Here is a 25,359-nt window from a genome sequence, read left to right as displayed (position 1 = left end):
CGAAACCATTCACAATACAGTCTCCAATAGCAAACAAATATCACTTACCGTTTCAAAAAATATTTCCATCATCCGAGTTCTCTTCTCTTCAACACTCAGCCCCCTTTTCTTTGACTAAACAGGAAAAAAAAATGCAAATAATTGATAATATGTCTGAAGCTAAAATCTTCAGGTATGTCTAGAGACTTGTCCTTGTGAGAGCATACCCACAGAATACATTTCCAGTGATTCATATGTAAAAAATAAAGTGCAGGGCACAGTATACTTGATTCCATCCCAAAGAATCCCAAAATTTGACATGTGAACTTCACCACCTATACTGACCCACCATTTCTGGTCTTCTACATAGAGTACTGAAATATCAGTATACAGCTGTGTGCAGCTATCATATGGCTAGTATTTTAGCTGCACAGAGCCTGCCTTTGAGCTGGTTTGCAAAAGTGGACTACACATTTCCAAAATGAAAAACGCCAACCATGTGTAGATACTGTAGAATCAATTATTACATCTTCTGTATTATATTTTAATTATATTCTATGCCTTTCTGTAAGGAGCATTGTTCAGTAGACATCTCTCTCATCTGGATTAGAATTAGTTTCAGTAGATCATTCAGCAGACCATAGTGGGTTATGCAGTGAGTTAATCATGCTTAGAAGATTAGTCTGCTAAACATGTTTTCAGGAACCTCCACTCAGTCTTGAGCTTAATCCAGGAGATGAGTGAATGGGCTCAATTTCTGCTGGGGAGGATTCAGGAGCTCATAATTAGCAATGCTGCACCAGAGGACAGGAAAGGAGGAAGACATGATACATGTCTAGTGTGGTCCACCTGACAGAATGATGGGCTTCAAAAGGGACACTGCTTGCTTTTGAAGCTCTCAGTCTCCATGGACAGCCTTTGCCAATACATTGCCTCCAACCCTCCGTTCACCATCTGTAAAACTGTGGTGGCCTACCTAACAGGACTGCTAAAAAGACAAACAAGAATATAAAATATTTGGCCATCAGAAGTGGCATATAAAGCATTGAGACCACAATAATAAGCAGAACAAATGTGTGGCTCTGTTCATGCTCTCCATCAACAACTCTTCAGAAGGAAAACATGCTGTGTTCATCCACTCTAATACAAACTGAACACAATCCAGCAAAGATGAGTGGGTGCACACATTCAGAGCTTTACTTTCCAAGCTGCTGGCACTTGAATGCTAAAGGAACTTGCCAATTGAATGCCGGTAACTGTTACAGGGAAAACTAAGGAAAAAAGTTTTAAGTGTGCACATGCATCTCTTATGACCATTGCTTTCCATACACCAAAGTTGGACCTGATCAAGTTAACCAATCACTGCAAAGTATATGAGCTTCGGCTTGCAATTACATTTCAGTACAGTCTAAATATCTAAGCCTGTCTTACAGCGCAATCCTAAACCTCACCACTCAGAAGAAAGCCCCACTGAATTCAATAAATAAATGTGACACTGTCTGCAGGCGACTGGATAGCCCCCACACCATTGCTGGCTTTCTTCCTTCATACCTGTTCGAAGGTTTGTTTATTGGGATTTCTAAGATGAAAAAGTGGGGAGGGCTGACTGTCCTGGCCTCCTTGTACTTAACTTCCTTGTTTGAGCAACTGCTTTGCCATGAAGCTTTGTCAGATGGGGCTCAGACATGTTGTCAGCTAGGTCTCCCACTCACAGAGATAGGCTACCTTGCAAGCTTGTCCTTAATCAGGGCTGGGCAACTTGTGGCCCTTCTAATGTTTTGGCCTACCACTTCCATCATCCAGCATAGTCAGGCTATGCTGGCTAGTGCTGATGGAACTGGTAGGCCAAAACATCTGGAGGGCTACAAGTTGCCCACTCCTGCCCTAAATGTATATCTCTGCCTAACTTCCCCCAACTTCTGCTGCAGCCAATTAGATTAGGAGAGCATCATTTAAAAAGAAAACTGTCTCTCACACACAAGATTCTTATTTTCTAACACTGGAATTCACTTTTTTTTAAAAGGGGAGGGGAAAAACAGCAGTAAAAGCTATCCCATCAGGAGGAAGGCTGTCTCTCCAGCAGCAGGACATTCTTCTCCATCCCCAGAGTATATGAAGGCAGGATACAATGCTATGCGAGACTTGGGGAAGCATAACACACAAAGACTAAAATATGCTTAGGGGACCTTGTTGCCCAGGAAAATCTCCCCAGCCATAGTGAAAGAAACCCTAACTAAGCTGAGAAGTCACTGCCAGATGATGACAGGCATGATAAAGCACCATTTTTCCTTTTATCAATCTTTTGAGAAAGCAAGTCACATAAACATGCCAGAACGTGAGTTTTCAACCCAAAGTTGAGACAGGATGCAATATTAAGTTCCCAGCACTGGTCTGGCAATGCTGACATGTTTATGCCCTTTATAACCTATCACAGTTTTACTTGTGGTTATTGGAATGTGTGAGAAGCAACAGGTGTTAAGTTTCAAGAACTCAAGATCATAACAAGTTTAGCTGAGCTGCTGCTAACAGGGCTGAAGAAAGGAAGTTGTAAGTGACCAGTTCAAACAGTGGCTTTCAACCCTTCGCTTCTGTAGCAGCACTAGGGTATTTCCAGCACATCCATGGCACTGTGATGTGGATAAGACTATGCATCTCTACAGTTGAGCACATAAAAGCAAACTTTTTCACATGTATATTACTGGAATAGAGAGGCTGTGTTGCACAGAAAGCAAAATGGGCAAGCCGAGAGATTTCAAGAATGATCAATAGGCAGGACCATCCTTGCTGCACAAGATTAATAGCAGTTATAACTACATTGTGACTTATCTTTTTAAATGGCTCAGATAGTTTCTGAGGGTAGGTCTTTCAGCAACTACTAGTCATGCTAAAGGCAGTATTTTTATTATGATCAGATTCCTGGCCAAATGACATGAGTTAGTAATTACCATTATGCTCTCTTCATGGGCCTCCTAGTGGCATGTGGCTAGCCAATATTTGTTATAAAGTCTTGAATTAAAGGTATTGACCCAGCAAGGCAGTTCTAGATCATTAACACCACCCAATCTCATGCATGTTTACTCAGAGGTAAACCCACCACTGTGTCTGATGGGGCTTACTTCCTCCAGTAACTCTGAAAAAGAAGGCAGCCTTAGAGTACTCAATTGTGGGTGGATCCTGTGTATGTGATAGAGCCAGTGTAATATAGTGGCTAGAATACTTGACTTAGATTGAGGAGATATGGGTTCAATCCCTCCACTAGGCTTCCCCCAAAGAATCCGACAGGAGGCTATGGGCTGGATGAGGACAAACAAATTGAAGCTTAATCTAAACAAGACAGAGGTGTTCCTGGTCAGTTGAAAGGTAGATAAGGGAAAAAGGATTTAACCTGTGCTGGATGGGGTTACACTCCCCCTGAAGGCTCAGGCTCAATTTGGGTGTACTCTTGGGTTCAGCCCTGAACCTGGATACTCAGGTCTTGGCGGTAGCCAGGACTGCGTTTGTACAGCGGAGGCTAGTGTGCCAACTATTCCTGTTCCTAGAGAGGTCTGATCTGGCCAGTCACACATGCCTTAGTTACATCCTGTTTGGACTACTGTAACACACTCTACCTGGGGCTGCCTTTGAAAACTGTTCAGAACCTTCAACTGGTCCAGAATGCTGCAGCCAAACTGTTGCCTGGGGCCAGTTCCAGGGAGCACACAACTTCCTTGTTACATCAGCTTCACCGGCTACCAGTCTGTTTCCAGGCAGAATTCAAAGTGCTGGTTATGACCTATAAAGCCCTCTACAGCTTGGGACCAGACTATGTAAAGGACCGCCTTTTCCCATACCACCCTGCCTGGTCTTTAAGATCTTTTGGAGAGACCCTTCTTTTGAAACTGCCACCCATCAGGGGCACATTTGGTGGTTATGTGAGTAGGAACTAAATTGATTTATAGGTGGTTGTATGGGGGGGAGTCAGTTCTGGGTGACACCAGCAGGGAAAGGTTGCTAAGAGGTATCTGACTACTTTTAGTTACGTATATACTTAGTAGCAACTCACTGCTAAGTAAAGTTTGTTCCTGATAATTCAGTCTTTTTGATTTACTTTATAATCTTGAAAACATTACAGTGGTGACTTGAGAGGGCCTTTGTGGTGGCTGCTCCCAGGCTGTGGAATTCCCTCCGAAGGGAGCTTAGGTTCACTCCCTTTCTGCTATCCTTCCAACGCCGGGCAAAAACTGCTTTATTCAAGAAGAACTTTAGCTTATAATCGGGTCTGTAACTGTTATGTTTTCATTATATTTTAATGTGTTTTATTGTTTTTGTAAGCTGCCTGGAGTACCATTTTTTGGGTAGAAAGGTGGGATATAAATCAAATAAAAATAAAGTATGGGAAAGGGGTTACTGGAGAAACAGCGTGATGTGGTGGTAGCATATTGAACTAGGACTAGGGAGGCACAGGGTCAAATCCCTGCTGAGCCATGAAGCTCCCTAGGTGACCTTGAGCCAGTCACTCTCTTTCGCCCTGTGTCTCAGCCTAGCCTACCTCACAGGGTTGTTGAGAAGATCAAATGGGAGTGGGGAAGGTTCTTCCTGTACTGCCTTGAATTCCTTGAAGGGATATACGTCTAATAAACAAACAGATAGAGAGGCATAGGTGGGCCTTCGCCGATCCAGTTATTCTAGTAAGAAGAAACTAGCGGCCCAGGTGAGGGCAGTTTGCCACTCCCAAAGGAGCACCCCTAGCTCTCACGCGGTCTCTCGGAAGTAAGCCCTACTCGGAAGTAAGTCCCACCGAGTTCATGAGACTTACTCCCGGGTAAGCGCGCGTCTAGGCTTGCCGCCTCAGCTCCCACAGCGTCAACTGAGCAGGATGAGCCCGCCGGGGCCGGGGCTCCCTGGTTGGCTCCGTGACCACCCACCCCCGGCGCCTCTTTTCCCGCCATGCTGGGAGCCGGTCGGCGCGCGAGTGGGCGACCCAAGCGGACGCGGCTTACCATGTCGCCTCCTCCCCTCCGCAGCGGGACCCTCCCGAACGGCGGGAACTATTTGAGTGCGAGAGGAAAGGGCCGCGGGAAGCCGAAGCGAAGCCGCTCCGCCCGCCCCGGCTGATTAGCGCCATCTGGCGCCCCTGAACTGAAGCGCACCCTGCCGGACTCGGAGAGGTTAGTCGGCTCCGCCCTTCTCCGAGCTGTCGCTAGCTCCGCATCACAGAGATAGGAAAAATGGAGAAGAACACAGGCCCACAGCGTACACTTCCGGGAAGTATTAGAAGCCGCCATGGGTGTTTTTTTTTCCCTTCCTTCCTAATTGGTGCCGCTCTGAAGTGAAGGATCACTGAGATGATGCATGACTTTTATTTATTTACTGTGCAATCCTATGCATGTCTACTCAGAAGCAAGTCCTATGGAGTCCAATGACACTTACTCCCAGGAATGTTAAAAAAACAACACCCGCGCGGCAGCGGGCGTGAGGGTCACAACACAAAGGTGCCTCGAGACGCCTTGGTTTCTTTCTGCAACAGACTAACGCGGCTACGCCCTGTGAAGCTTCGAATTTAAACACGAAACTATGCTGGCAGTGATCTCCCTCTCTCTCAATATATATCGCTTCATTATTTCTTTATCTTGTATTCGTTTACTTTTGCATCTTGTTGCCCAAACCCTTGCAACCTACTCCACAACGGCAAGGTAGAACAGCAACAGCGTTTCTCACAAAAAGAGCGGCAAAAGAAAAAAGGTCGGCCCAACGAGACTCTACACCTCTATGGTGCCCCTCTAACGTTTTTTCCGGCCTTGCTTCATCCTGATCTTTATTTAGAATTAACATTTTATTTAAATACAGTTGGATTTTATACCTAAATAACCCCGATTTGTCCTCTCCCTCACGCCTCTGCCTCCACGGCCTTCTCTTCGCTCTCTCGCCTTCTCTGTCTATACATACACTTTTTAAAAATCATCCCAGCCACTGAGAAAGAAAAAGGCTAGGACCCCCACCCCCTCCCGCGGCTTCCTGTATTATTTGAGATCTCTCCCCGTGGTGCTGACTTGCAAAGGGTGCATTGCACATGCATTCAACTGAGGGTGGCTTTAGGAAAGGGGAAGAGGGTGGATGTAACTAGTTATGCCTTTACAGAAAACTGAGAAATCTTTCGAGTCTCTTTGGCTGTGCTATCTGATTTCAGCATCCCCATGTTATGATAGCGCTCTTCAAGTACTTGAAAGGTTGTCACAGAGAGGAAGGCCAGGATCTCTTCTCCATCATCCCAGAGTGCAGGACACGGAATAACGGGCTCAAGTTACAGGAAGCCAGATTCCGGCTGAACATCAGGAGAAACTTCCTATTAGAGCAATACGACAATGGAACCAATTACCTAGGGAGGTGGTGGGCTCTCCCACACTGGAGGTGTTCAAGACGAGGCTGGACAGCCATCTGTCAGGGATGCTCAGACTTGGGATTCCTGAATTGAGCAGGGGGTTGGACTCGAAGGCCTTGTAGGCCCCTTCCATCCCTACTATTCTATGATGTGTTTAGGTAGGCGCACAGACACTGTTAGCAGATTCTACCCTCATATGCCGTCTGACTTCAGCTTGCATGTTGTATTGCAGGGAGCCCCCTTTGTCAAGGGATCATCTCTCCAGGGCTGCATGGTGGCTCTGGGTGGGGCTAGAGCAGCAGCACCTCTTTTCTCTCTTAATGAGACCTCTTGCAGAGGGCTTTTGAAATTACACTGTGGGCTACATGGAGCTCTAGGGCTGCAGGTTGCACACCCTTGAGATTGAGAAGGTGGCAACTCTCAAAACTTTCATTAGAGAGTTGTAGGCAACTACCGATCAACCTCTACCCTCCATCTGATACTAGGATCATGATTTGGGGTGAGTGAGACCCCCATCCCCACCCCAAACCTGCAACAAGGCATTAATCACTGCAGACTACGTTACAGATAGTTGTAAATGGCGTACTTTTGCTCACCGACCTTCTCTCTGTCTAGAATGTGGAGGTAATTACACTGAACTACATTGCAGGGTTGGGTTAATCTGCAAAATGGGAAAGATAGCTCATTTACAGCATGAATTGTAGTGTTTTAAATAAAAAAATTAAAACTACACTTTCCCACATGCCTATTTGAACACTTCTCTTTTGCTTCTTTTTCTGGGGTGGGGTGTGGGAATAGACATGATACTTTGATAAATTCCAGGAATTCTCCATTGTTTCCTAGAACCATGTGTCACTCTCTACCATGAAAAATGCATGGCAGCAAAAGTAATCAGAAAGCCCTCTCTGCAAACAAAGGAACTACTAATTAGTACTTTTTAAGCAACTGTGTTTACACTTTTTCCATGTGGACCAGCTCTTCATCGATTGTTGTTGTTCAGTCGTTAAGTCGTGTCCGACTCTTCATGACCCCATGGACGATAGCATGCCAGGCCTTCCTGTCCTGCACTCTCTCCAGGAGTGTGCTCAAGTTCATATTCATTGCATCAGTGATGCTATCTAGCCATCTCATCCTCTGCCGTGCCCTTCTCCTTTTGCCTTCAATCTTTCCCAGCATCAGCATCTTTTTCAGGGAGTTTTCTCTTCACATTAGGTGGCCAAAATATTTGAGCTTCAGCTTCAGTATCTGTCCTTCCAATGAGCACTCAGGGTTGACTTCCTTTAGGACTGACTGATTTGACCTCCTTGCAGTCCAGGGGACTTGTAAGAGTCTTCTCCAGCACCACAGTTCGAAAGCATTGATTCTTCAGCGCTCAGCCTTCCTTATAGTCCAGCTCTCACAGCCATACATTACTACTGGGAAAACCATAGCTTTGATTATACAGACCTTTGTTGGCAAGGTGATGTCTCTGCTTCTTACTATGCTGTCTAGGTGTGCCATAGCTTTCCTCCCAAGGAGCAAGCGTCTTTTAATTTCATGGCTACAATCACCGTCTGCAGTGATCTTGGAGCCCAAGAAAGTAAAATCTGTCACTGCTTCCATTTCTTCCCATTCCATATGCCAGGAAGTGATGGGGCCAGATGCCATGATCTTAGTTTTTTTTAATGTTGAGTTTCAAACCAGCTTTTCCACTCTCCTCTTTCACCCTCAACAAGAGGCTCTTTAGATCCTCTTCGCTTTCTGCCATTAGGGTGGTATCGTCTGTGTATCTGAGCCATGATCTTGCAAATATTCACATGCTAAACCATATTTCTGTATATAGTATGTCCTTGTGGGGGGGGGGAGCAATTGCATGTGAAAGTTGACACAGAGCTGAGAGTTTAGCTAGAGTTGGCTAAAACATACAATTGTATGTATACAATTGTATGTATACATCATCGGCCAGAGTGGCTGGGTGACCAGCCAGATGGGCGATTAATAAATTTAATTAATTAATTAATTAATTGTAGCTTTGGGGACAAATTTGATTTAGGATTAGTAGTAGTATATTTATAAATAAATTATCTGTCTCCACTGCTTACTCACTTCCTTATAAAGGGAACTGGATCCCAGAAGTCTCACCACTTGGGGATCGGGGGAGCATATTGCACTGTTCACTACTTACTTTAAAGCCGACATCTACAAACCTCCAGTTGGTATACTAGTAGCAGACTAATCAGATGTGTGTATGATGGAGATTGAGCAAACCGTCCTCACACAGTTATTGGCGAAGATGAATAATACACTTTCCCCTCTACTTCCCAATGAAAGCTCAGAAAGATTACCATTTTCAGCAAAAAAACCTTTACCTTCTTTGTATACATGTTACGGATTCATGACCATGCTCTGCATATATCCTTCCTAACAGTTTTCCTTTCAACAAGACAGCTGAGCAACAAAGGTACATTTATTAGGACTGTGTAACAAACTAAACATTTTCAGTTCTGAAAAATAAGAGGAAACAACCTTTATTCATTTATTTTTATTTGGGGGTGGGGAGGTGTGCATGATAAAGGATACACATTTGACTCTGGATTTTCCTATTGTTCCAACACAAGGTAAGGTTTTTTTTAAGCTTTCTTTGTAGGATAAAGCATAAAAAATACCATGGCACACATGAAGCTAAACCTACACACAAACGGTCTTCAATGAACAGCTTTCATCCTCAGCCTTAACTAGACAAGTTTATATTTCTTCTAAACAGGAGAGGGTGCATGACTGTGGTGGGCAAGAAAAAGACTAAGATCCTTCAGCATCATTTTCAGAAAGTGCAAGACTTTATAGCATTCTTTACGCAAAACTTATGAAACTGGCTTATAAAGCTGGAATGTACAAAACAAAAAAAATCATTCACTCCAAGGACTGGAAGAATACAACATATGAAACAATTACAGCGCAGGGATATTACAATACACGATGCACATTATGGAACATTCCCATGTCATAAAGCAAAAAAAGCAAAGCATCAGGGTTAAGGCTGTGTTGCTCACAAACATCCATTTAAGTATTGTACATTCATCAGAAGCTACCACCACTTTGGAATCATCCTAAACTACAGTACAAACTTCTTCCATACATTCTCCAAAACACAAACCTTTTAAGCCATTAATCACAGTTTATCTTTAACAGCATTTTCAGTGGACATTATCACTTTGTTCCTTGCTGTCATCCATAAAAAACAACCACCACCATTTCCTCACACAACAAGCATAACTTAATGGGCACTTATTTTCATTATGGCAACACTAGATCCTTAATTATCAAAGAAAAAATTAGCTGTAAAGTTGAAAGCCTTGTAATGTTTACGAAGGTCAACAACAGTAGACAATATCTTCTTGTTACGTTGCCGAAAGTTTAAATCAGTGTAAAAACTTCACTAGCAATTTACTTTTTTACAGTTAAAAAAACCCTTCAATATACAGTTTGTGAGTTTATCCAAAAATGGATTGACAGTGTTTTTAGATTTCCAGCCACTGTTTGCTTTGAATAAATATGTGCACTTGCACTGCTCATGATGTTTTACCACTCATTACTGCACCTTTGAGCACCACCTGACAGGGATGTCTATAGTGCAAACCTAAACTAGAATTTACCAAGAATCCTTAGGGCAACTTGTGACGGTTAATCCAGTTTACAGCAATGAAGATGTGCCCTAGGTTGTAACTGTGGATTTGGCAGAGTAGCAGGATTGAGCCTGACTTGCATGTACCATCTGTAGATATTTATTCAGCAAAGCAAACACCAGAATTCTGACTCATCTGGAACAAAAAATGATCTTTTAGAAATGTTACATTTTAAAAAATGTTACACTTCTGCAGTGGTGGTTGTTTTGGGAAATCTTTGATCAGTTAACGGTACAGGGCAGAAATTGTTTGCTTTAGCAGTGATCGTTTGAAAACTGGTGAGCAAGAAACATTCTGATTATTACTAGCTAATTTTCAAATGCTCACTGCTACAGCAAGCTATTTTTGCCCTGTGCCCATTTGACTGATGCTGAGCTTTCAACTGCAAGTGGCAAGGATCCGCAATATAACACGGTTCCAAACTAGCACCAGTTTATAATGGTGTGCACCACTAACAGATTTTACAGAGTCTTAACAATTTATCAAGGAAGAACAAGGATCTAAAAGGGGATTGAGGGGAAGGCCACATAACCCTTAACATGTGTTAGTTTTGTTGGAAAGGAAAGAAGCAATAATTCAAATTTGAGGCAAGGTAGTATATACAGCATTACTAAGATATTATTTACTAGAATTAAGAAGTTATTATTTTAGGAAAGCGTTTTAAGGAATGCATGGACATGTCTGCATGCATGACATGGTCTCCATGTGTCAGTTTAAAAGTGTAGGTTCTGATGCTTCCCTTACACGATTCACTGGGACCTGTTCCTACACAAGTTCCATTAAAATAAGCAGGAGTACAAAAGACCGCAGGTCTTCACTAGAAGCAAGAGAAGACCTAGTGGGCAGTACTCCTTATACCTATTTAGACCATTGAAGGATTTGGTTCAGTACCCTTTTAAAAAATTCAAGTGAAGATTTCGTTTTGTCACAAGAACATCTGTATAAAAGCATAAGCATCTAAAACTTTTAAGCCAGATTGGTTTGACAATGTGCCTTGAATCAAGTCTATAGCAATAACATACTTAAGAGTTTGTGAGTTCCTTTATATTAGAAGCTCAACAACAATGATGAGACAGCTTAAAGTTTTTGTTTGTTTGTTTACATGGTTAATAAATACACATAAAATCATAAACAGGATATCCCTTTCCCCACAGAATTTAAATAGCATTCAAGATGGTTCAGTGTCCAAGACAACAGTTATCTATTGCCTTTCCAGACACTTCTTTGTTTATCCAGGAACCATAAAATTAGATTCCTGGTGATACTCATTTTAAGAGGATTTTAAAAAAATAGTATGTGAAATTATTCTGTTATTCTTACAGAGAAGGAATTAAAGCCTTCAAACATTGCTAATCAATGCTTTAACTTATTTTCTAGGTACTGTACTGTGGGCTGGCTTGTTCATTTTGCAAGACTTCTCACTGGACTCGTTATATAAATGTTTTAAGCAAGATATTGCTCTACCCACTCCAGATGTTCAGGCTGGCAGATATTATGTTGCCAGCCTGACTGAACAAGAACAAATATAAGATTATTTCAGATACTGGAGCCACACTGACCACCGTGTCTTTTTACATAATAAGGCTGGAGGCAGTGCATGACCTCACTTTCTCTTGCTATCAATTTTGTTTTTCTCCTCACTTGATATAGAAGGTATTCCAAACGTACGCTCCTTAATGTTGTTGGAAATGAATAGAAACAAAACATGTTGTGAGTAGTCGTGAGAATCTGATAATTTTAGGTTACCATACTTGTACATGGGAAGTTGGGGATGGGAGAGGAGAGACCCTTTTGGAATATTCTCTCACACAGGTTATAAGTATTTTTGTTTGATCAAATAACCTATATTTATGTTCCTCATTCTTTGTTCTCAGACTACATACACACATATGATGAAGAAAATCATAAACTGTACTTGAAATCCCTCTTTAGGCGTCTTACACTCATACAGACCTTCAGTAGTTTCCCCCCAATTTATTTGTTTTATGTTCGATCTTTTTGGAATTAAAAACAAAGCCTGCTTTGGTAACTCTTTGTTTTCATCCTAAAATACTGTCAACTACCAAACTTCCTTTGGTTGTATAAGATAGGTCCTCTGATGGGATGCATGCGTGGCTTGTTACGCTGTGTGAAAATGAGTAACTGAACAGAATAGATCATTTTCATAACCATAGCAAGTACCCGGATGAATCTGTGAAGTTAGCTAAGCTGACATGTAACCTAATTTGCTAATGAATTAGTCCAATGTTAAAAGGAACTTGATTCTACAAAGTGTCAGCAGTAACCTATCCCTATAAGAGTAAATTTCCAGAGCTTTAGAAATTTCAGGTCCCTGGAAAATTCTTACAACATACTGAGCAGTAGGAAAGCTGATAAACATGTATGTACATCAATCCCACATAGGACAGGAAGTTTTGCATTGATTCTTGTAGTGCCAAAAAGTAAGATGTGTTAGGTCTGATAGCTAGTACAGGAAGGGTTAACCATATCTCTTTATTACTAAAAGAAACTACTTATTACAGTTACTAAGACTGAAGAATGTTACAAGTGTAATACCTACTATAACAATGTGATCTAGAAGATTCCCAGACTTCCTGCTGGATTAAATAATGCTTAACATTAACAACTTCCAAATTTGGAAGCTTTAAACAAGCGCTCCCATTCACATGTTGAATAAACCCCTTTAAATAATGTAGCTTTTTAAATTCTTCCCCTCCTTCACAAAAATTAGTCAGTCAGTTATATAAGTGCCTGATCTACAAGCCACAGTTCACATTTCTAGTATTCCACTGTCTTTGTGAATTCGGAGTGGCGGGCAGGGGGGAGAAGAGGGTCTTATTTATTAATCCTTCAGTGCGGAACATATGAGATGCAAGTCCTATGTAAACAAGGTAGGTTTTGGAAATAAAACAAAAAACTGGAGACTCCTTCAGTGTTAAAATCGAAATATTTAAGAGTAGACATCCTACACAAAAAGAGCTACATTTGCCCTCAGAGGCTAGTAACTTCTTGAGCATGATCCAGCTCCAGTGGTTACTGTAAGTATCGATAGACTTTGAAGCAGTGATTGCCAGAGTCTGCAACTACAACATGACCATCTGAAGTAAGGGCCAAACCTTGAGGACCATAAAGCGGATCAGCGGATGTATTTATATACGATAAAAAGGATCCACTTCCATCAAAAACCTGTGAAAAGATGTAATGAGAACATGCATCAGACAAAGAAATCACACCATAAAGTGTACACATCATAGCTAATGTGCACAAACAGTGGTAACTGTGCACATGAGGTATAGAAAATGTGTGTAAATTGACAAGTCTGCACGGGTTCTTGCCCATTGCCCAGAGAATGTAAAAGGATCAGAGACATTTCATATATTGCATGGTTAAATACGGAGTCTCCACATTAATTCTGTAGTTTGCCTGGGCAAATAATTAGCAAGTGGAAACTGAAACTGTCCTTTGTACACATTTTACAAGGGGCATCATTGGCCAAGGCCCAAGAGTGACTTTTACCAGTCTAGGCTGGATCACCAGCTGCAACCCTTTCTAGAGAAAGTGACCCTTGCCTCAGCTGCAACCAGAATATACTAATATAATGTACTATATATGAGACTGCTTTTAAAGACAGGTCGGAATCTTCATCTGGTAAAGAATTCAGCCCCTAGGATGCTTGTGGAGGCCCGGCATTCAGAGCACTGATACTGTACTAGTTGCACTGGCTGCCGATTCATTTCCAGGCTCAGTTTAAAGTACTAGTATTGACTTGAAAGCTCCAAACAGTTTGGGATCAGGCCTGCAGCCATACAAACCTGCTAAGGACTTAAGAGCAGCCACACTGTTAAGATCCATCAGACTGATGGGCACCAGGGACAGGGCCTTTTCAGTAGTGGCCCCATTTTTTGGAATTATTTTGGTGAATAAGTGTTCTACTGCTTTATTGCCATTTTCATTTGTATTGATTATAAACCTGTTTTAGGATTTTATTGTGATTACGTTATCCTTTGTTGTAAATTGTCTTGGGCCTACTGAGTTGAAAGTCAATGTACCGATGACTCAAAACGACAAAAAACAAAGGTGACATCAGTGTACTGAATGGCTTATAAACCAAGGCTCGACTTGTTTTCTTATGGCAGGGACAAATCTATTCCTCACTGTACTTTGATAAACTTTGTGCTATGTCATTAACCCAGCTCAATTAACCAGTTAATGATCTTGGTTTGCTTGGCTCTTCTTAAAAGTTTTAGAAGACTTCCTGGACAGTGATTCTATTATTCATGCCTCTGTTCTCTCCAGAGCACATTAAACTGCAAACCTTACCTGGGAATAAGCCCCACTGAAATCAATGGGAGTTACTTCTGTGTATGCATGGATATGATTGTGCTAGAAGTCATTTGGAGATAGAATTAGGAAACTGAGTCTTAAGCCCTGAAGGTATCTGGGGGCAGATGGGGGGGGGGATCCCTATCCAAACAATACACATCAAACTAAGCCTTTTGACTTGAAAAATAAACTTCTTCTACCTGTATTCGACTGTTTCCCCAATCTGCTACAATGATGTTCCCATTAGAATCTACAGCTACTCCTGTTGGAGCATTGAACTGCCCATTTCCTTCTCCATTTGATCCAAACTTCAACATGAATTCACCTTCCTGGTTAAACACCTGTATGAAAAAATAATAAAAAAATCAAGTTACATATTACATTATACAGTACTTGGTAATGAAATTTAAGAGCCAAAAACACGAGGAAATCATCATCACCATTATTACTATTTTCTGAGGCAAGTTAAGGTGAGGCCCTCCCAACAATACTGTCTGCGGAGGCAAATTGCACAAGGATGAACCAGCAAAAAATATTTTAAAAGGAATCCTAAAATATTATGGCCGTGCTCCACAGCTGCTACCACAGCGGGAGTGCTAACTATGAGACTTTAGATCTATTTCCTTTTATAGTTGTCAGTAAAGAGGTCTACTTTGATGGATTGAAACCCTTGCGTACTTATAGTAGTGTTTTCCAAATTATGCTCTGGAGACCCCCTGGGATTCCTCAGAAGCTTATCATGGATTTTACAATGAGAGGATCAGTGATGGTGGACAAATTTTCCCTGAAAATCGCCACCACTAATTATCTGCACTGAACAGCTGCAGAAGGGGTTGAGTGTACTCTCAGTTCATGCAGAAAAATAGTGAGCCCCCACAGGTCTGGCCAGCACCCTGCATAAATGGACTGCGCACCCTAGAAAAGCTTTCCAGAAACCTCTGCCACAACCAGGGATTCCTCAGTAGACTAGTAAAGTCTTTTGTTGTTGTTCAGTCGTTCAGTCGTGTCCGACTCTTCGTGACCCCATGGACCATAGCACGCCAGGCCTTCCTGTCCTGCGCTCTCTCCCGGAGCGTGCTCAAGTTCATATTCATTGCATCGGTGATGCTATCTAGCCATCTCATCCTCTCTCGTCCCCTTCTCCTTTTGCCTTCAGTCTTTCCCAGCATCAGGGTCTTTTCCAGAGAGTTTTCTCTTCGCATTAGGTGGCCAAAATATTTGAGCTTCAGCTTCAGTATCTGTCCTTCCAATGAGCACTCAGGGTTGACTTCCTTTAGGATGGACTGATTTGACCTCCTTGCAGTCCAGGGGACTCGTAAGAGTCTTCTCCAGCACCACAGTTCGAAAGCATCAATTCTTCGGCGCTCAGCCTTCCTTAAAGTCCAGCTCTCACAGCCATACATTACTACTGGGAAAACCATAGCTTTGATTAGATGGACCTTTGTCGGCAAGGTGATGTCTCAGCTTCTTACTATGCTGTCTAGGTTTGCCATAGCTTTCCTCCCAAGGAGCAAGCGTCTTTTAATTTCATGGCTACAGTCACCGTCTGCGGTGATCTTGGAGCCCAAGAAAGTAAAATCTGTCACTGCTTCCATTTCTTCCCCTTCTATATGCCAGGAAGTGATGGGGCCAGATGCCATGATCTTCGTTTTTTTAATGTTGAGTTTCAAACCAGCTTTTGCACTCTCCTCTTTCACCCTCAACAAGAGGCTCTTTAGATCCTCTTCGCTTTCTGCCATTAGGGTGGTATCGTCTGCATATCTGAGGTTGTTGATAATTCTCCCGGCAATCTTAATTCCGACCTGCGATTCATCCAACCCGGCGTTTCTCATGATGTACTCTGCATATAAGTTAAATAAGCAGGGTGACAATATGCAGCCTGATCAACCTCAGCTTCTTCGGCTTCAGTGGTTGGGGCATAGACTTGAATTACTGTGATCTTGAATGGTTTGCCTTGGATTCGTACTGAGATCATTCTATCATTTTTAAGATTGTACCCCAGTACTGGTTTTCACACCCTTTTGTTGACTATGAGTGCTACTCCATTTCTTCTAAGGGATTCTTGCCCACAATAGTAGATATGATGGTCACCTGAATTAAATTCGCCCATGCCTGTCCATTTTAGTTCACTGATTCCCAAGATGTCGATGTTCAATCTTGCCATCTCATGTTTGACCACCTCCAGCTTACCTTGATTCATTGATCTGACATTCCAGGTTCCTAAACAATATTATTCTTTACAGCATCGGATTTTCTTTTCACCACCAGACACATCCACAGCTGAGTGTCCTTTCGGCTTTGGCCCAGCCGCTTCACTCTTTCTGGTGCTACTTGGAAATTCCCTCTGCTCTTCCCCAGTAGTATATTGGACACCTTCCGACCTGAGGGGCTCACCTTCCGGCGTCATATCTTTTAGCCTTTTGATACGTTCCATGGGGTTTTCTTGGCAAGAATCCTGGAGTGGGTTGCCATTTCCTTCTCCAGTGGACCACATTTTGTCAGAACTCTCTGCCATGACCTGTCCGTCTTGGGTGGCCCTGCACGGCATAGCTTATGGCTTCACTGAGTTACGCAAGCCCCTTCGCCACAACAAGGCAGTGATCCATGAAGGGGAGTAAAGTCTAGTAGAATATAAACTTAACCTGGAAGTTAGTCTCACCAAAACAAAAAACAAAACAAAAAAAACATTTTTTGTTTTTCTGTAATGACAAGCTATCATAACGGTGGAACTAAATTATTGGTACTTCTGTGGTTCTTTTTAGTGACTTAAAGAAAAAGCAATTATCAACAGAATGCTGCCATTGAAGCTGCAATTTGACAAGGAAGACTGGCATGGGTGAAGCTGGGCTTCTTAGCCTTTTCCCCTTGAGCCATTTTGTTTTTCCCCAAGCTGCTTTTCCCTCTGCTGGGAAAAAAGATACAGGTTTTCCTATCTATATTAGGTTTCATTTCTATTGCTTCTGGTAAAGGCTTTAATCCTAGGTACCCCTACCTGGATTAAGTACCATCAATCTCAATAGTGATTACTTCTTAATAGATGTGTATAAGATTGAACTACACATCTGTTTTATTAGGTTTTGGATATGCTAGTTCTTGACTGCTTTTATATGTGATTTTTATTGCTGTAAGCTGCCTCAAGAATTTTATAAGGCAAGTATGGAATATACGCTTTTAAATAAATTGAAAATAATAAAATTTCTATTATGTCCACTCCTAAAAATCAGGGCCCCCATGGAGATGGGATACCTTTAAAGAAAGCGGAAACCTTTTAATGATTAATATAAAAAGAATTTAATGTATCCCAATGTGAAATACTATCTTTCTCTACATTCTTCTTAAAAGGTTTACGTTAATAAATATCATATATACCTTGTAATGTTTCCCTCCCTCGTAATTCATTCAGATTTATTCTTGTATGGGAATTTATTCTGAGGATAAATTGGAAGAAGATTTCTCCCCCCTCTGCATATTGTATAATAAAATATAATGAATTGGCATTATTTATTTTTAACTACAATAGAAATGTAAATACATTAGAAGCCCCAATCCAGTTTCCTGGTACGTCATCCCACCCACATAGGAATTTCCTGACCGACTCCCCTCCTCACTGCTGTCAGCAGCTCTCCCATGAGTAAGAAAGCGGCGGTGGCGGAGGGGATTTGTCCTTAAGAAATTTAAACTTAAATTATTTTGAGTTTTTAAAGCGTGCGCGCGCGCACACACACACACACACACACACACAAGGTTGGCTTCATGACAAGTTTAGAATACAATTCATGTTTATCATTCAAATTATAATTTAAAAATTACACTTTTTTGCATGCTTCAATGGCCCTACATTTTCTATTTTATTTATTTATTAGCAATATTTATATACTGCTTCTCATTTGAAAGAAATTGCAAAGCAGTTTACAAAAGAATAAAAACAAACTGCACACACGTATACATAAAGTAAATAATATCATGAGGCTGGTACAAAGAAAGCTCACAGCTGGGACTTGTCTTACACTGATATCCCGCCTTTCATCCAAGGAACCCAAGGCGGCATACATGATCACCTTCCTTTCCATTTTATCCTCACAACAACCCTGTGATGTATGTAGGTTAGGCTGAGAGTCAATGATTGGCTCAAAGTCACCCAGTGAACTTCATGGTCGAGTGGGAGTTTGAACCCAGGTCTCACAGGTCCTAGTCGAACACTAACCATTACACCACACTGGCTCTTCAGTAAATATATATACACAGGCTGTCCTATGTAAATGAAATGTGATGATGTTGTTTTCAGATTTATTTCAAGGTTAAGGCCATTTTATTTGTACTACAAATCAAGACAGGAAAAGTTCCCTGGAGCTAAAAATTACAAAAAAAACCCTGCTAGCCTACAGGAGAATTTACACCATAATCACAAAACATGACAACTACAGAGAAAGGATAAAAAGTTCCCCACTTCCATCCCAGCACTACTGGGGAAGCAAGGAAGGAGAGACAGTATCCAGGCCACAGTTGAGTCTGCTCTGAAAATGATGTGCTGGGCTGCACACTTGGAGCCAGGAACTTAATTCAGATATCCTTCAATTTTATTAGTAAGCCAGTAATAAATTCTTCTCAATTTTCAATCAGAATTCTAACTTCTTTATTTTCTTGTTTGTTTGAGTCTGGCCATAGACCTAACAATCTCTGTCATTATTAGGAAATCCTGCATTGCTTCTTTCTAAGGGTGTAGATTTATCAAAAGAGTACCCCCCCCCCACTGCTAAACTATGCCAACAATCCACTTTATGGACTCTCCTGTGCTTTTGCTTTCTTCATTGTAATCCAAACCACATGAACAGTTATTTCCTGCCTAATTCCAGAAGCCTATGAAAAATGGTCTCAATTAGAAACTGGCCATTTAGCTCTAAGTAAGAGTTATATTATTCACTTGTATGTCAGGTAAAAGGGACATGGAGGCCCTAAAATGGACCATGCCACATTTTGCTTTCCCGTATGACACAGCCTTTCCCTGCTGCTCTTAACTTTACTTGCATTACATGGAAGCCACATGAAAAGGCCTCCACATGGCTTCTGTAATGTGTCGCACTAGTCATCTAGTGCAATAAGCAGCCACTGTAGAGGTTGCTTCAAGTAGCTCTGCAGGATGCACCCTTAGTCTTATACAGGTCCACCAAATAAGCTAGTATTTTTCTTTGTACCACACACATACTAGCACAGTATGCATGGTCATTCTGTTCCTTCTGCTGACCAGGCTACCAATATTTTAGGTTTCCATGTTTGTGAACGTAGTCAGGGCCATGTGGTAAGGAAGCCTCTTTCATGTTCTGAGGGGAATTTTTAAAGTAGCTTGGCATAGGGAAGAACATAGGCCCTGCTATATTGTCATTTACTGCAAGTGGGGCTAACTGGAAACATAGGATCAAACTACACATTACATTAAATGCATAGTATGCATCTCTGATTCCATCTTTTTCTCAAACGCACAGGGCCCCCAATCTCTCCAGCCACGATCCCCTAAAAATTCCACCCCTGCTTAGCAGTTAACAATAATAAAAAAAGTCCCGTTGGAACCAACAGAAGGTCTTTAAACTATTGTTAACTGCCACAGAGAGAGTGATTTTCAGAGGGAGGCGGGCTGTAGTTGGGGATGAAAGGATTAATCCTCTCATCTCCATGCACTGCAGTTCTGATCTAGAATGACTCCCCTGTGTATATTTCTGGATAAAAGGAAGAAGTAGAGCTGCACAGTATTTCTTTAATGTACCTGTAGTTTGACCCTTACTCTATAACAGGGATGGGGAAGCTGTGGCCCTCCAGATGTTGTTGGACTACAACTCCCATCATCTCTCACCATTGGCTATGTTGGCTAGGGCTCCACATATTGTTGCAGTCCAACAACATGTGCAGGGCTACATGTCCTCCATTCCTGTTAAGCCACAGACTTGGCTTAATTGTAAAATTTGTGCAATGGATTAGCAACATTTGATTTGCTAATATAGGTGCCACTTCATACCAGATGCTTATGAAACGTGGCATGAGTGTTTATTTTGATGCAAGTATACAGACTGGAAAAAACCAACAAATTCACCTCAATATTGGTTCTTGGACACTGAATGATTTATTTACTTACTGGATTTGTACCAAGAAAATGGATCTCAAGGCAGCTGACAATCATAAGAAACATTTTAAGAATAAAAACTTGGTTAAAACCTCTAAATGATGCCTCTACTACATTTTAAACACACTCTTTTCTTTAAGTCTTGGAAAACAACCCAGTATAAATAGTTCAAAGTTAAACAAAATATTTCATTAAAGATAAACAGTGTTTTGAAATAAACACAAGTTATTAATTTTCACCAGAAACTACTTGTCAGACATCTCCATGATTGTTGATACATGTCCCAGTGGGTTCGAAATTTAATTCGAACCCACCTATTGTATTCTTCTTTTCAACTATGCCATTTTCACCAGTCCTGCACTATGGGATGATTGAGAAGAGATCCTGACCTTCCTCTCTGTGACAACCTTTCAAGTACTTGAAGAGCGCTATCATATCTCCCCTCAGTCTTCTCTTCTCAAGGCCCAGTTCTTCCAGTCTCTCTTCATAGGGCTTTGTTTCCAGTCCCCTGATCATCTTTGTTGCCCTCCTCTGAACCCTCCCCAGTTTGTCTGCATCCTTCTTCAAGTGTGGTGCCCAGAACTGGACACAGTACTCGAGGTGAGGCCTAACCAGTGCCGAGTAGAGGGGAACTAGTACTTCCTGGGATTTGGAAGCCATGCATCTATTAATGCAGCCCCAAATAGCATTTGCCTTTTTTGCAGCCACATCACATTGTTGGCTCATATTCAGCTTGTGATTGACAACAATTCCAAGATCCTTCTCACTTGTAGTGTTGTTGAGCCAGGTATCCCCCATCTTGTAAATGTGCATTTGGTTTCTTTTTTCTAGGTGCAGAACTTGGCATTTATCCCTATTAAATGTCATTCTGTTGTTTTCTGCCCAGCGCTCCAGTCTATCAAGATCACTTTGAATTTTGTTTCTGTCTTCCAAAGTATTAGCTATCCCGCCCAATTTTGTGTCATCTGCAAATTGGATCAGCATTCCCTGCATCTCCTCCTCCAAGTCATTAATAAAAATGTTGAAGAGCACTGGGCCAGGACTGAGCCCTGCGGTATCCCACTCGTTACCTCTCCCCATTAATAGGCACTCTTTGAATCCGATTCTGTAGCCAACTGTGGATCCACCGGATCGTTGTTTCATCTAGCCCACTTTGAGCTAGTTTGCTCATCAGGACATCATGGGGCACTCTGTTAAAAGCTTTGCTGAAGTCGAGGTATATTATGTCTACAGCATTCCCACGGTCCACAAGGGAGGTTACTTGATCAAAAAATGAGATCAGATTCGTCTGGCAGGACTTGTTCTTGACAAATCCATGTTGGCTTTGAATAATCACTGCATTGTTTTCAAGGTGCTTGCAGATGGATTGCTTTATCATCTGCTCCAGAATTTTCCCAGGGATTGATGTCAGACTGACTGGTCTGTAGTTGTTCTCAGGTTCCTCTTTTTTACCCTTTTTGAAGATAGGGACAACATTAGCCCTCCTCCAATCATCTGGCACTTCACCCGTCCTCCATGATTTCTCAAAGAGAATAGACAGCGGTTCTGAGAGTTCTTCTGCCAGTTCCTTAATTACTCTACAATGCAGTTCATCTGGCCCTGCAGATCTGAACTCATTCAAACTAATTAGGTGTTCCTTGACCTTATGCCTGTCGATCTCAAGCTGCAATCCTGCCCCTTCAGCCTGTACTTCGCCTTTGCCAGGGGGGTCATAGACCCTCTTTTGTGAGAAGACTGAGCCAAAGTAGGAATTGAGCACCTCTACCTTTTCTTTGTCATCTGTTATCGCTTTGCCGTCCTTATTTAATAGCTGAACAACCATTTCTTTCCTCTGCCTTTTACTATGCACATAGCTGAAGAAAGGCTTTTTGTTGTTTTTAGCATCCCTCACTAACCTCAGCTCATTCTCAGCTTTAGCCTTCCTGACGCCATCCCTGCAATTCTGTGCTACCTGCCTGTATTCTTCCTTTGTTACTTGGCCTTCTTTCCACTTCCTATATGTGTCCTTTTTTGTTTTCAGGTCATCCCTAAGCTTTTTGTGAAGCCACATTGGCTTCTTCTGTTGTCTTCCACCTTTTCTTCTTGTTGGAATTGTTTGTAATTGTGCCTTGAGAATTTCCTTTTTTAAAAGCTCCCACCCATCTTGGACTCCTTTTCTCGTTAGAGTCGCTTGCTATGGGACCTTACTGATCATTGTTCTGAGTTTATTAAAATCAGCTTTCCTAAAATCCAGGGTATGCGTTTGACTACACGCGGCTTTTGCTTCCCTTAGAACTAAGAACTGAAGTACAACATGGTCACTTTCCCCCAGAGTTCCTGTAACTGCTACTTTATTTACTAATCTGGCCTGTCTGTTCTTGAGCGTTACCAGTGGTTTTCACCTTGTTGTGAAGCCTCTGTATTTACATTCATAAAGCTGTCTCTTGACTGTAGATGTTGACAATGACATGCCTACCTCCTCAAGAGCGTTCTTGACCCGGCTAGATGTTGTGAAAGGGTTCCTCTTCACCATGAGCAGAATTCTGCGGTCATCCACTTTAGTTTTCTTCTGTGGTCTTCCAGGCCTTCTGCTGTTGCTGAGCTTGCCAGTTAATTCCTTCTTTCTCAGGATGTTCCAAACTGTTGTGTTGGACACTCCCACTGTTTTTGCTATCTCTCTGATGGGTTTATTTTGTTTCCTCAGCCTAATGATGTCCTCCTTCACTCGCATGGACACCTCTTTGGACCTCATGTTGGGGGTTCCAGTGAACAGCTACCAAATGCAAATGTAACACTCAGAACCACCTCCAGGCCTTTTATCTGCTTGCTTGGTCATGGGGCACCCAGGAAACAGGCCACACCTGGCCATGCAGCTGCTTGTCAGCCATTCGTTCCATTACTTATGAGCCACCAACGATGGGGGTGTGTGTATGCCACTGGCTGTCCTTCCTGAATGGTTAGTGCCCCACTTTTGTCAACCCCCTCAAATTACAGCTGGAAGTCCTGACTTTGCTCCCATCGGGGTGTTTTTCCTTTCAACTTCAATGTGGTGGTGTAGAGAGGCCAACTGCCAAAACAGTTATCCTTGTTCCAATATTTCTGGCCCTGACTGTAGACATATGACCCTTGGCTGTAGGTCAGTTGGAGAGCAAATGCTTCGCATGTAAAACAGGTACAATCCCTAGCAATTCCAGGTAGGGCTGGGAAAGACTCCTGTCTGAAACCTTGGGGAACCATTGCCAGTCTGTGTAGACAACAGTGACCTAGGGCATCTGTACACCAGCCTAAAATCCTGCATTTAAAACAGGGCTTTCTGCTTTCATTTGAAATGCAGGATCACAACGACTCCCTTTTTCACATGCTTCCTTTCCCCCCACCCACTTCCCCCTCCTTCTCCCTGTATCTGAGTCTTCTATTATCTTTCATTGATCTTGCTCCTCTACTTGCCGCTTTAACGCTTTTGATGGAGGGAACTGAAGTGGAACACAGTGGGGTAATTTGATAGCTCATTATCTGCGATCTATTTAAAAACGGAACAAAGGGCATTTAGTGTAGGAGATGCCTGGGATGATCACTGCGTCATGTAAAGAGCCCGCAAACTTCTGTGAAGGAGCAATGTCAATAACAGGATAAAAGCCCAGTGTGAAGGAGCCCCTAGATAGCTGAATGGCCTGACTTGGTATAAGGTAGCTTCCCTTATAACCCATGGCACACTCGAATATCATACGTACTGATGACATGTGTCTTCCTTGCAGGAATTTTGCAATATGTTAAGTGGACCAGAGTCACTTGAACACTTGAGTAAATTCTCCAAGCATATATCCCACCTTGACAACTACCATGTCAAAATGATGGTGTGAAATGACAATAAGGAATGTTTTATAGAGAACAACATCATACTTCCTGAACCAGCTCAAAGAGAATGTATATCTTTATTTAAAACAGACAAAGAAAAAGACCCACTCTATTTTCCCCACTGTAACATTTACACAATTAGCTCTTGTTGGATAATGATCAGGAGGTAATTAATCTGTTCTCTTACCAGAACATGTGAATTTAATTAAGTATTGCAGTAACAACTTTTATGTATTCACTGGATTTTAGTTGGCCCCCTTGGAACTCCCTGCCCCTGGAGGTCAGGCTTGTGCCAACACTGTGTTGTTTTCAGCGCCTCCTGAAAACATCTCTTTTACAGGAAGCCTTCCTCGGTTGACCAGCCATGGTTTTATTGGCACTCCATTTTATAAAAGAATAATTTTAATATCATGTTTTATTCTTTTTAACTTTTTGTCATTTTATCTCTTGTCCACCACTCCGGAATCTGCTTAGATGTGAAACGGTATACAAATGCTGTAAATAAATACATAAATAACGTTTACATTTCCTGAAGAACTAACAGCATCATACCTTGACAGAATGATTGTGGAAATCAGTAATAATAATTTCATTATTGTGGTTGACAGCTGCAAAATGAGGGCCTGCAAAAAACAGGAGGAAATAAATAAAAAACAGTCCAGGAAAGGAACAAAAGTTAAATCATGACAACAGTCTATTCAAATGTTCAAAAGTATGAATGATTTGTTCAGAGTTTGAAAAAATCTAAAATCAAAAAGCATTTCATTCTTATTTTTCCAAATAAAACATATTTTTGTTCTTGCAAAATACTCCTCCAGCCACTTTGGGGGAAAGAGATATTTTTTTTTTATAAGCTTGGTATGATCTTTTGCTTACAAGATACAGGCCTAAGGTTCTTGAATAGCAGGTACACAAGCTGTATAGTAAACCATTTTTGAAACCAAGAGGATTTTCAAAAAGTAGTTTGTGATGGGGCTTAAGAACCTTCCTTTTAAAAAAAGTACAAATATCTCACTAGGCATTCATGAGCCCTTGAATACATACGAAGTAGCTTTTTAGATACTGGCCAAGGTATGTTCAAAATTCCTGTA

The 25,359-nt window shown here is 41.8% G+C and overlaps 1 protein-coding gene across 5 annotated transcripts in view; it reads right to left on the bottom strand.

The window, feature by feature from the left end:
- Positions 1-25,359, bottom strand: part of TRIM2 (tripartite motif containing 2) — a 126,002-nt gene that overhangs the window by 42,546 nt on the left and 58,097 nt on the right. For 4 of the 5 annotated variants that reach the window (XM_084856292.1, XM_084856291.1, XM_084856290.1 and 1 more), the window contains 3 exons: positions 24,821-24,891; positions 14,523-14,663; positions 8,844-13,185 (listed from right to left, as the gene is read on the bottom strand). In XM_084856292.1, the coding sequence (XP_084712418.1) occupies positions 13,033-13,185; positions 14,523-14,663; positions 24,821-24,891 (365 nt within the window). In that variant the 3' untranslated portion in view covers positions 8,844-13,032. Of the gene's footprint in view, positions 1-48; positions 115-8,843; positions 13,186-14,522; positions 14,664-24,820; positions 24,892-25,359 lie in introns of those variants that run through there. The other variant, XM_084856295.1, reaches the window with a different exon arrangement.

Source organism: Heloderma suspectum, chromosome 5 (assembly GCF_057233095.1).
Source record: "Heloderma suspectum isolate Gila_16-S chromosome 5, 16-S_ref, whole genome shotgun sequence".
NCBI classification, from domain to species: Eukaryota; Metazoa; Chordata; class Lepidosauria; order Squamata; family Helodermatidae; genus Heloderma; species Heloderma suspectum.
This window is presented reverse-complemented; position numbering and strand designations above follow the sequence as displayed.